This window comes from Nansenia antarctica (genome assembly GCF_963989245.1).
Source record: "Nansenia antarctica genome assembly, chromosome: 3".
NCBI lineage: Eukaryota > Metazoa > Chordata > Actinopteri > Argentiniformes > Microstomatidae > Nansenia > Nansenia antarctica.
In genome coordinates, this window is record NC_137688.1 from 14261429 (window position 1) to 14275223 (window position 13795).

At 43.3% G+C, this 13795-nt stretch overlaps 1 protein-coding gene across 1 annotated transcript in view; it reads right to left on the reverse strand.

The window, feature by feature from the left end:
• Nucleotides 1–4084, reverse strand: part of mmp17b (matrix metallopeptidase 17b) — a gene marked incomplete at both ends in the record, with an annotated part of 9806 nt that extends 5722 nt beyond the window's left edge. The window contains one exon of the mRNA XM_080526951.1: nucleotides 3923–4084. Within this exon, the coding sequence (XP_080383077.1) occupies nucleotides 3923–4084 (162 nt within the window). The remainder of the gene's footprint in view (nucleotides 1–3922) is intronic.
• Between the last annotated feature and the right edge of the window lie 9711 nt (nucleotides 4085–13795).

Genomic DNA, 13795 nt, shown 5'->3' on the forward strand with positions numbered 1-13795 from the left:
GGTGGATGAGGTGATGGTTGCTTACAAAGGAAAGACAGCCGGAAACCTGAGGCAGTATATCAAGTCCAAGCCAGACAAGTGGGGTTTTAAATTATTTGCCAGGGCCTCTGAGGATGGTTTTGTACATGACATGGTGCTCTACCAGGGCCAGACTACGCTGGAGGCCCACGGTGTGCCCATGACACCTCAACAACAAGCCATGGGTGTCACCAGCCAGATCGTCTCTGTCCTGGCGAGTACCATGACCTTTCCCACCACCACAGCCATCTTTGCCGATAACTTTAACTTTTTCACCAGCCTGGAGCTGGTGCGATACCTCAGAGACCAAAATTGCAGATACACAGGGACAGCCAGGGACAATAGAATTGGAAAGCCTCCAATCAAATCTGTCAAGGAAATGGAGAAAAAGGCTGTCCCTCGTGGTGAATGTGACTACACCATGAGCGATGATGGGATCCTGGCCGTCAGGTGGAAGGACAACAAAACGGTCACTTTGTTGTCAACAGACATGGGGGTGGAGCCTATGTCCTCAGTCCTCAGGTACTGTCACTTTTATCTTCTTACTATGCTCCTCTTACTGTATTTTTATAATGTATGTAAAGCACTTTGAATTGCCCTGTTGTATGAAATGTGCTATACAAATAAACTTGCCTTGCCTTGCCTCAGGTACTGCAACGAGACAAAGACAAAGGAGCATGTTAGCTGTCCAGCTGTCATCCGGACTTACAATGCCAACATGGGGGGCATTGACAAGAGTGACATGTTGGTCCACCTCTACCGCACCCCCATGAAGTCCAAGAGGTGGTACCTGCGCTTATTTGCATACGCTATTGATCTCAGTGTCACCAACGCCTGGATCGTTTACAAGCGGGACTGCAAGGCCCTTGGTGAGAATGGCGTGCCTCTGAAGAACTTCAGAATACAAGTGTTCAGGGGTGCCAGCAGGCAGATGCCAGCCACGTCTAGCTCCCGAAGAAGCTCGTCATCGTTGTCATCTCCTAACCCTAACCTGACCGTTGCTGTTGTCCCAAAGCCTGTCCGGGGACACCGCAGTCACACCCCAGATGAGGCTGTGCGGTTTGATATGTCTCTCTTCCATGCCCCTGTACATGCCCAACGCCAGACCTGCAAGTACTGCAGCAAGAAAGGGAACATTCTGAGGTCAAATGTGATCTGCAGGGTCTGCAAGGTCCACCTCTGCATGAAAGCTGACCGTAACTGCTTTGTTGCTTACCATGAAGAATGAAGATGTGGCCTAATGCTATCTCATGTGTAACAAGTAATATGCTCCCAGTGTGGGAAATGTATATTATACATTTGGTTATTTGCTAAGCCAATGATAGCTGGGTCAGGTGACAAGGTTAGGGTCTGTGTGATATTTACCTGATGTAACATGTAATTAGTTATTTTGTAATATGCTCCCAGTGTGGGAAATGTATATAATACATTTGGTTATTTGCTAAGCCAATGATAGCTGGGTCAGGTGACAAGGTTAGGGTCTGTGTGTTATTTACCTGATGTATTTACCTGTTGTGGTTGCGAATAGTAACCATTGCACTCTGCTCTGAGGTGTTTGTATAAGGTGTATATGTGATACACTCATGTTCTAATGCTCTAAAATACATATTCCTTTCACCTTATGTGTTTTTCTTATATATACACTTCTTGGATTTTTTTTTTACCACGAACGGGCAAGGAACCATGTATGGTAACTACACTGACCTTGATTTTGACAATGAAAAATTATATATATTAAAAAAGTCTTCTTATGTTCCCCAATAACACTCTAGGGTTGAAATGTAGAATTTCAAAAAATGTCAATGAGTGCCCTATAAAGGGTTTTTAAATGAGAGTTCAGATGTGTTGATTGATGATTTGTTTTTACCACGAACGGGCAAGGAACCATATATGGTAACTTCGCTGACCTTGATTTTGAAGATGAAAAATAATAATTTTTTTAAATTTCACTCAAGTAAAAATGTCTTCTTATGTCCTCCAATAACACTCTAGGGTTGAAATGTAGAATTTCAAAGTATTTCAATGAGTGCCCTATAAAGGCCTGCACTGTATTTCAATGAGTGCCCTATAGAGGCCTGCACATAACATGGGTTTGGGGGCTGAACTACGCAGACCGTCCACTGTCGGAGACAACACACACTCATTAACATGTTTTGTATGTCTTGTATGTTCAATGTATTTTGTAAAAACAATAAAAAAGAATGAGTCTGTGTATTGGTAATCCTTGTTGATGTATTTGAGGGAAGAAAAAACATCTCTCTAAACAGGGGTTTTCTCTCCCAGGGTGTCAATCTGTCTGTGAAGAACCTGGATGAGGGTGCGAAGAGTCCTCCCTTTTCGGAACAACCAGCAGTGTAAATGTGATGATGGAGGGCTTTCGCTTTCTGTGCTTGTTCGCCCCTGAGGTCACCACCAAGGCTTGGATGGCCTCATCGTCGCTACCAAGCCCCTCTACGTGGACCTGGCTAAGCCCAAGACCCAGTGCCAGGCACATGCCACTAGCCAGTGCATGCAGAGGATGGCCAGCGTCCCCTACAAACATGCTCCACCATCTGGATACATCCTGGCTGCCGTTCCAAAGGCTCAGAGCTGTACTATACCTACTACTACACCAACCTGCTGGCTCAGCTGAGAACCACTCCATGTTGCACCACCCAGAACACCATGCATCCATCAGCTCCCAGGCCCCGGACCTTCAATGCTATGAAGCCCATGCCCTCCCCGGTGCCTTTTATCATGACCTTGAAGTCCATGGGTCAGTATTATTTATTTAAGCAACCCTGCACAAAGATGTATGATTTGAGACAAACCACTAACAGAGCATTGACCATGAATATGTGACAGCAGCTGGTGAAACCGGGAACAAGTCGCCAACCAATCAAAATGTTCTGACTTTTATTCTGAAAAATGTAAATACATTTCAACATTCTTGAAAATCAATGACACACTCGCTAGTCTAGCCAAAACATTGCAATGTAATGGATTCGGTGAGTAATCCCCACTACTCTACACTAACTAGGTAGTAGTGGGGATTACTCGCCGAATCCCTTGCAAGTGGACTAGCGAGTATGTCATTGATGTTCAACAACTTCTTTTTCAGAATAAAAGTCTGAACCGTCCGTCGGTTGCCGCCTTGTTCACCAGATGCTGTTTGATTATGAGTATCTTCTTGCCTCTCAGCTCTCCAAGCGTTGAGAGAGCATCCTGCCAGTGCAGATGCAGCTACAGCACGGATGAACAATGCTCCCCAGTACAAGTACCCAGCAGCACATGGCTCCCCAGACACAGGTCTCCAAGCAGCAGCCTGCTGCCCGTATCCAGGATATTCTGACTGCCTCCATGCTGGCTGCTGCTCCTCTTGAGGGAAAAAAGCCTAAGCTGGGTCTATTTATTTGGATCCGGATTAGCTGTCACTGTTACTGATTGTACTCAATCCCTCCAGATGAGCATCTCTTGGCACTCATCCACAACATGCACTCCAGTCTCACTCCCAAGATAACAGGTATGTTGCTGGAGATGGACAACTCTGATCTGCTCCACATGCTGGAGGCTCCAGAGTCCCTGCGCTCCAAGGTGGATGAAGCGGTCGCTGTGCTGCAGGCTCACTGGGTTGAAGAGGCTACAGAAATCTGGCCCCATCCCAGCTTGAGTTCCAAGCAGCTGAGGGATGGAGATCTGGACTTTCTACTTCATGAAAGACACATTTGAAAAACATTTGATAACTGAAAAACCAAAATGTACATGATTTACTCTGCTATGTCTAGAACAGAACCTGGCTAGCTGTCCAATTTGGAAAGTTGATTTCTAAATAGCGTGAATGTCATCAAATGACACAAGCTTGCTGAGGGCTTACACTCAATGCATACTGTAATTCATCAAACTTTCTCTATGTATTTGTCCTTACCACCAGTCTGGAGCTCTCGTCCTCCGTGGGGGTGATAGGAGCAGAGGAGGCAGAGGGTATTGTGGCCGTAGGGGTAAACGAGTCTTGGGTACCTACGATGGCAACAGTTTGGGTGCGCTCGCACACGCACAGGAGGAAAACGCTCCACGCCGCCGCCTTCATCATCCCGCTCACATTTTTCATGAAAAATGTTTCAAAACGAAACAGAGAAGAGTTTATTGCCTCCTTCGGTGAGCCTGCGAGAAATCATCCGGCCTTCATGGTTGAGTTGTGAGTGAGTGAGGAGTGCTGGCAGGAATGATGTCTCCCAGGGCGTTGATGCACAGCTGCTAAAACGCTCTGGAGATGCAATGGAGCCACCGGTAGTCTTTTCTGTCTCTGCCAAAAAAAACATGAATGTAATCTCTGCCATCGTCCTCAGTGTCTCTCCCTACATAATTGTTTTCACATGAAGGGCTTTACATGACTTTTAATCCAGAACAACCAACAACATGTGCTAACCATATCCATAACCCTATAAACTACAGTTGCATTAACCTAAACTAAACATACAAACATACCTCATTTTACTCTGTGAGACATTATCCCTCTTATTTGGGGAATATAGAATGTACACAATTCGGCTACACAGTCTCAGAAAAGTGGTCAAGTGGATGTTAGTGTACAAGACACCATATCCAATTCCACAAAGGCAGAGGGTGGGGGGTTGTTAGCGGGGAAGAGAAGGATGTGGCGGTTTAATTAAATTAGTGGGTGTCATTTAGTTAAAGTATGGGGTGGGGGGGAAGAGGGGATGGAGGGATAGAGGAGAACAGTCGTAAAGTAATGGGATTAAAGTGGAGAGGGGATTCAGTTCTTCTCTCAAGGGACAGATAGAAGGAGTGATGTCTGTTGTATGGATGAAGGGAGAGAATGAAGGGATGTATGGGATACAGGGAAAGAGATAGGGGCTAAAAGAGAGGGTGAGGTTGAATGTGTGAGCGGGTGGAGAGAGTGAAGGGTGGCATGTGTTTGGTTTGGTAATGAAAGTGCCCGGGTCAGTGGGTGTTAATGAATTGATTCTTTAATTATGTTAGGTTGAAAACAGGCACTCTTGTGACCATCTGTTTCAGTGTGCCATGAGATCCAAGGCACTCACACACATGGTTTGCAGTTTGCACCCTCTGCCAGAAAATATTACCAAAAAGCACACACACGCGCGCACACACACACACACACACACACACACACACACACACACACACACACACACACACACACACATACACACACACGAATAGTGAGTGTGTAACATACATTTAAAAGCTACAAGGCAGCATATCAATACTGTGGCAACACAGCAAAGTGCAAGAATAATGTGCAAACACACACACACACTAATGACGTAGAAACACAGAAACACACACACTAATGATGTAGAAACACAGAAACACACACACTAATGACGTAGTTTATAACTGCAATGCGGTTAAATAAACAAATGTTAATTAGTAAAAAAAGAAATAAGATAAACATCTATTGTTGATCATGTGCTTACCTTATTCTGCTTCCCTTACTTCTCTACTTCTCCTTCCTCTACTTCCCTCTCCCTCTCTCTCTCTCTCTCTCTCTCTCTCTCTCTCTCTCTCTCTCTCTCGACTCGTTTGCTGTCTGTGAACAGATGTGTCCCTCTTTCATCCCTCCCTTTAACCCACTCACTCCCCCTTTCCTCCCTCAAACCCCCTCCACTCACCCCCCTCCCTTGATGTCTCTCACAATAGTCCCTTCCATACGGTACCCCCACCACCACACACACAGACACACACACACACACACACACACACACACACACACACACACACACACACACACACACACACTGGGGGTCAATACGTGTTTTCGTTAGTCTCACACTCCATTGCATTCTCTACAACTTATCAAACTAATATAAATCAATGTGTAAATATAACAAATCATGAAATATTCCATGTGTTTAAACATGTGTCTATTGGGCTCAGAAGAGTGTATGGCACCATAACTACGCTTAATGTGTAACTAAAGCCTCTCCCTGTGGGATTAGTGACAGTAGCGAGAGTGAGATAGTGAGAGTGAGAGAGAGAGAGAGAGAGAGAGAGGGAGAGAGAGAGAGAGAGAGAAAGAGGGAGAGAGAGAGAGACATAGACAGAGAGAGAGACATAGACAGAGAAAAAAAGTGAGAGTGTGTGTGAGTGAGTGTGTGTGCGTGTGTGCATGCATGTGAGTGACCCCACTTGTTTTAGTGTGTCTAGTGTGGGGGCGGGGGGGGGGGCGGGGTGGAGAGCAGTAACATTTTTATGAAATCCTCTTAACAAAAGGATTTAAAAAATAATTAAGATTAAGATTTGAACAGATCTCTCTCTCTCTCTCTGTTTCCCTCCCTCTCCCTCGCTTGATCTCTCATTCTATTGCAGCGCATTGCATGCTCTAATACCAACTGTTTTTAGGGTTATAAGCCAACTGACCTGCATCTGTAAGTTATGACACATAGCATTTCTACAGGCAGACAATGAACCAAACAAGTAAGACAGAAAGAGGGAGAGAAATGACAATAAGCAGAGTGAGCAACTATGCAGGATAACTGTACCAGCACCCTATTTAAAATATTGACAAGGAGAGGGAGAGAGAGAAAGAGAGATGCACGCTGATGCATCTGGAATTGTACTCTTCTCTCTCTCTCTCTCTCTCTCTCTCTCTCTCTCTCTCTCTCTCTCTCTCTCTCTCTCTCTCTCTCTCTCTCTCTCTCTCTCTAGGGGGAAAAGTATGATTGAAAAAGCACGCGTTCGACTCGTTCGCGTTCGTGCTGTGTTTTTACAGGGAAACTTGATCTTCCTGATCTGCCCCAATCTTTCACCAGAACCTGTCAAAGCTGGGACAAAACGGGTTTGAATACCAACAAGCAGCAACATTATCAGTGCTGGGGTCATTTAGGCCAACACATTCTAAACCTTGATCACTCTATACAACTTCACAAACTGATGCTTTACTCTGTATTTCCTCCTATTGATTGCATTCAAATGCCTTGAATCTAGAGAAAGTTTCCAGCCAGAGTAGGTGGTGAAAATGTTTCCCCCTGTTGTCTTGACAACGGGTCAGACCCACATGAATGCGGTGGCTGGGTGGGGTCAAAGGTGACTTGCTAGAGGGGGAGATGGGTAACGGAGGCTGCATTTTTGGACCCCTATTGCAGAGAGTGTGAATGGGGTTGTGTGTCTGAGAATTTTCTAATGCCCTAATTGTAGGGCTGAACTTGCCGTTACCCTGGCAACTGAAACACTTTTTTCGGCGATCAGCATTGCATGGAGTCTTTGTTGTTCACTACTAATGTGGCATACCTCGCAGCTGACATCTTACAGATGTCCTGGGTTCTTGTTTTGGTCCTTACACTTCTGAACACTGGGACATAGTTCTCACCAACAGAAGAAGGCTCTTTCTTGCCTGTATATCCGCTTGCCTCAACACTGGCATAGCAATTGACGATGACGACCCAGTACTGAAACAGATTGGCACGGTCTAGGTTGGCTCCCAGTCTTTCTTCTCACCTTGTTCGGACATCCTGGGGAAATTCGATGCAGCCGGTCAATAGGCAACTCAAAATGGGACACAATCATTTTCACTGGTCCCCACGTGGGAAGTGTTCCAACAACAGAATTATAATTCCAGGAAAAATAAAACCACTACAGCAATTTTTCTAAATATATCTGGCTAGCAATGTTAGCTAACTCGATTGTCTTACACAAACTCATTTGCTCTTTTCAAGAGTAACAAAAGGGTCAAATTGCCCAAAGCCTAACAAAATTGTACTTTTCTTTCGCAGCCAGTGCTCCATTCAAACCGAATAATCTAATAACTATTTATCCAGACCTCCAAAGAGAACAAGATGATTTGAAGGTATGGCTACACGAGATTAAGGTTAGGGTCATATGAAGGAGAATGGAGATCCATACAATGGTTGACCATCTTGTTGTTAGCTGGCTAATTTAGGTCACAATGTACCCCATTGTACCTCGACCCCCATGCTCACTAGATGTTTATAGCGAGCGGAAACCTCTGATATTGCACCCTAGATCGCTCGAAGTGTGTGTGTGTGTGTGTGTGTGTGTGTGTGTGTGTGGCCTAAAGGGAGTATATTGTTACAGACAAACTACACATTACAAGCGTAACCAAACCACTAGCAGACATGTTCATGCTTGGGGACACACTAAACAATTAAACATGTCATGTTTCACATCAAAACCTGTAATGTGTGTTTCAAACCCAGAGTGAGGCTGTCTGTTATCACATAAGATGGAGCTCAAATCCACTAAATAAATATGTCATGCATTATTATTTATTGATTAGGGCATAAGTGTCATCTGCATATCTTCATGGCTCTACTGAACAAAACATATTGCTTGTGCTATGCATGATTATTATTATTATTATTATTATTATTACTATTATTATTATTATTATTATTATTTTACACTACATTGTGGTACAGGGTGCAGTGAACATAAATAACAAAAAGCAGTGGCGATGCCGGGAATCGAGGGTTGGTTGGTTAGTTAAATCTACCGTTCACTTGCCGTTCCCATTCATTGTCTATGGTAGTTTTATGCCGGTGCTGAATTTCAGGCCGGTGTCATATAATCTAATACATAATGGATCTTCCAGCACGACAATGACCCAAAACATACAGCCAATGCAACAATGGAGTGGCTGAAGAAGATGCACTTTAAGGTAACAATGACAAGAGTAACAATGACAAAATGTCTACCATCCTCATACTAGGGAATATGAACCATCCTCATACAAGGGAATATGAACCATCCTCATACTAGAGAATATGAACCATCCTCATACTAGGGAATACGAACCACCCTCATACTAGGGAATATGAACCACCCTCATACTAGAGAATATGAACCATCCTCATACTAGGGAATATGAACCATCCTCATACTAGGGAATATGAACCATCCTCATACTAGAGAATATGAACCATCCTCATACTAGGGAATACGAACCACCCTCATACTAGGGAATATGAACCACCCTCATACTAGGGAATATGAACCACCCTCATACTAGAGAATATGAACCACCCTCATACTAGGGAATATGAACCATCCTCATACTAGGGAATATGAACCATCCTCATACTAGGTGTTACGTTCTTGTTCTCTAGGGTGAAGAAGAGGTAACAAATTACAGTTGGTTTGAGTAAAGTAAAGATATTTTATTTGGCCATGACAGTTTAAAAAGTCTTATAGCAATGAATGAAAACAGAATTTGAAACTACAAACAAATGCCTCAAAAATAAAAGAAACAATAAACACATCCCTAGGATGGTTTTTAAAACAACAAACAAAAAAGTCACTATGAAAAATCCTTAAAGTATAAGTGACTATTCGAGTACCAAAACACAAAGTATCAACTAAATCATAACTGAACAAAGTATCAACTAACTCATAACAAAAAGATCTCTAACAAAGTATCAACTAAAGTATAACAAAATGATCCTACAAAGTAAACCACCTGCATGGCATACAACAAAATGGTGGGAGCCTGTTGTGTGAGACACAACAGCTGCTGCTGGTTATCCTTCAGTGTCTCCGGTTGTGTTCCCGGTCAAATCTGACCGAGAGCAACTTTCATCAATCATAAATATTGTGTTTTACATTTGATTGCCTCAAGGCCTTATGATATCCTCCACACTAGGCATTTGAACACATACAATTGCTGACTAACCACTGGCATTGAATTTTGAGGTTTGTCAACTTTGTAACATCGGTGGTGTTAGGTTGGGGGTTGGGGGTTGGGGTTGGGGGTTGGGGGCTCATGGTCAGGTTTAGACCATTGGAGGGGCACCAATAGAGCACGTCCTCTCATTTTCGCCACTCAAAAGGGCACTTAAGAGAGATGTTTTTCAACCGTGGGGGCACCAGGAGGGCCGGTCGCCCCCCCTGCCCCCCCTGAGTCCGCCAGTGTTGATGAGGCTTATATTTTCTATTATTATTATTATTTTTCAACAATGAAACTTTTAGCTTCAGGAAGCCAGGTATGTCTACCTCAGTGAGATGACTGGCCCTGGTGGGTGGTACACACCCTGTCTATTCTGGGGGAGATGGAGGTTGTCAGGCAGAGCATCATGTCATCCTCAGGCTGCAGTCTGGAACTGTATTTGCTCTTCAGGTAGGTGAGGGAGGAGAATCCTCTTTCACAAAGATAAGTTGTTGCAAAACGCAAGAGGCTCACCATGGCCTTTGCTGTCAGTTGGGGGAAGTATTTCTGGCAATGGATCCAGAACTGGGTGAGAGGCTGTGACTCGTACACATTCTTGTGTGTACTGTCCAGTGGTGTAGTCTACGTGATACGCAGGACTACGCCGTATACCCACTAGGAAAGGCCAAGGATATACCCACAAAAAAATGCGCGAGGATACGTAACGGCGTTTTGTGACAGAACTTTCACTTTCATTCATAAAATTCACCCCGTCTGTGTTACGAAGCACTTACTTCGAACTTTCTGACATGTTTGTTATCGCATAACCAGTCGTTCAGAATGCTAGTCTCAGTATTTCCCCTACAGAGCCTTGGGGTGGGCGGGCCGCGAATTTGCGAAACCTAGGATGGTAGGGGGAGGCAGGGCAATACCGCTACCTGATTGGAGTGCTTCGCCAACCAATCAGGTAGCGGTATTGCCCTGCCTCCCCTTACCATCCTAGGTTTCGCAAATTCGCGGGCGGGCCAGACCTCGTGCCGCGCTGGAGAATGGTTGCAGGGGCGGATTTAGGATCGTAGGAGATCCGGGGCTTAGCCCAGAGGGAGAATATAATGTGCGCGCAGAGCGCGCCGGAAATTTTGCCTTCAACCTTCAACTTACCACCACCTTAAAGCGGACAAAAGGCACTGGAGAACACATATACATTCACACCCTTTAATGAAGCAAACTAATTGTGGTGGTTCTGGGCACAGAGGGAGGTCAGCACACGTAGCTCCCCCTGCCAGTCACCATCATTTATATTTGTATAGAATTACATAATTGATGGGCTGAGGCTAGTTATGTTACAGTATGTATATCAGGGCAGACTCTGTGCTCACCACTTATATTGTATTTAGAGTCTTGTCCTGTGTTATATGACGATATATTACATGTATTGTTGGCCTGTGTATAGTACTGTGAAATCAAATCCCCCCTGGGACATTAAACAAACTTAGTTAGTTAGCGTTACATCTTAGGATAGATTTGAGTCATGTTCTGTATACATACATACTACCATAAGGGCATACTTAATGTGGTTACTCCATGTTTACTAGCTGTAACATTAACGTTACATCATTCTTTTTCACTTGTTACTCAGTCAACCAGAGTGCAGATATCAAAGACTATCAGCCTGTTATTCACTTTATTTGTATAAAGTGAATAACCACTTCATTCCATCTGTTTTTCAAATAAAGTCCATTCCATTCCATTCCATAAGTATTATCCTTTGTTTGATTTCTTACCATGTACCGTAACAGTACCTTGCTATGTTTCATTTTCATTATAACATAACGTTATGTTATGATAGCCAGCTAGCATTAGCAAACCGGAAAAGTAGTGTCAGTGAGTCAGTCACCTTTCTTATAAGATTCACAAACCTGAAACATCATCTATGTCATCACTGCTGGTGATGTCATTGTTGTCAGCTGCTGATATGGCTGCTGCAACAGTTCTTGGCGCTTGTTTTGTTGAAAACAACTTTGGGATATCCATCCTTACACTTTTGCAAGTCAGGCACTGATTGAGATCACGTCTTCTTCAGGGCAGGGTAGGCTACGCAGTATGCAGGCTAATGTCGCGCAGCTGCTGCCTCTCTGTTGGACTCCGGTACTGCACGTTACTCACGAGAGTTTTTTTTTTAAAGTAAAACATTCGGGGCTTTTCAGAAAACATCCGGGGCTTGAGCCCCAGTAGCCACCCATAGCGCCGCCCCTGTGTTGGAGGATATCCAGAGAGGCTGCGAGCTGATAGGGGCACAGAAAACGGACATGTGGAGAACATGCAGGTCTTTTTGAGAAGAAACCACCAAGATGTTTTTGCCAGAGAGAAAAGTTTTGTATATGGTCGCAGCACTGCAAATCAGCGAATTGAGTCCTGGTGGGGAATACTTAGAAAACAAAGTGCACAGTTCTGGATGAATCTTTTCAAAACCCTTCAAGACAATGGTCATTTCTCTGGAGATTTCTTGGATAAAAGTCTTATCCCGTTCTGCTTCCTCAACCTTGTGCAGGTACAGTAACACTATTACAGTCCAAGTCTGTCCCTAATATAAAGCATGCACACACACACACACACACACACACACACCGTTTATCAAGAAAAGCATATATTAGATTGCATCTGCCACTCTGTTTTCATAAAGTAAGGCGTTTTAGGAACTGGATAGATTCCACTTTTACATACAATAACAACAATTATTCTGAGAACCTTGAATATCAGCACCTCAAATTGGCAAGCCCTTGAACAATGCAACATTTTGGCATTTTAGCTATTTTTAATAGTGTCATTGCAAGGGGTCTGAATACTTATGTACATGAAGTATTTCTGTATTTCAATTTTAATACATTTACTGAGATTCCAAAAAGTGGTTTCACATTGTCATTCTGGGGTATTGTGTGTGGATTGTTGGCAACTGTTGTGCATTGTTGAATCCATTTCCATGAAATTAAATTGAGTAAATGTGAAAAAAAGTATATTTGGTATTCATATAAACAGACAAATATGTATTCTGTGTGTATGATAGCATACAAGTGTACACAGTCAGCACTGATGTGCAGGTAGGTATTGAGCAACATCAGGTTTATTAAAAGGGGGGTGGGTTGGGTTGGATGATGGGCCTCTCTTATATTATAATCATACATTTTAGTCAGCCACCTCTCTAGGAAGAAAATATATTATGATTATCATAATTATATGCAAATTATGATCAGATGTTTACTATTGTGGAATGTATTGATTTATGTTGGTAATGAGATTATTTTCTTCATGATCCTGCAGCAAGAACTTGATGAAGTTGTGAGGACATGGAATTCACACAAGATCAGACCAATGCCAGCCCGGAATGTGCCAGGAGGTCGTCCAGTCTTGTTGTATACAGTCCCACAGATGTTTGGTGCAGAGGACAGACTGAAATCGATTGACCAAGAAGAGGTGGATCTCTGTAAGGAGGAGTGTACACCCAAGGGTCAATTGCCTTGTGATGAAACTGTGTTTGAGCTATCTCTTTTACTGATGCAGGAAAATGGATGGGACTCTCCAAAAGATGCAAATGATGCTGCTGAACTGTACACATTGCTAAGAACAGAGATACTGCAAAACCTTTAGAGATGGAGTTCACTTGTCCCCACTTTTGTGTTGTGTTCGAAAGCTGTTTCTGTGCCGTGTGTTCATGGGTCAATTTTGACCTATGATTTAACTCAGTCCAAAACACTCAAAAACAATGACTATCATCCAATATTGTTATTACTACATCATAACTAACTTATTATGCATTCATAACCAATCCTGTTGTCATTTTATTGTATGGCCCCACAACATTTCAATGCACTGCTGGGTCTTCCCAGACCCGAACACCAAATTATATTGGCAGAATTGGCTAAAATTGTCAAAATCTGTTTTGTAGTGTTTATATAGCTGTTGTGGAGGATATCATGAACCTTGTTCCAATAAAAAAAAAACTAGATGATAGTTATTATATAATTGTAACTTGAAACGGGCCACGGCAGACCCGAACACAACATAAGGGTTAAGGAGAGTAGCCTATTTATTTCTTTATTCAATGAACAAAAAATACTAGATAAAAGATTTGAAATGTGCGGTACAATGTACAGG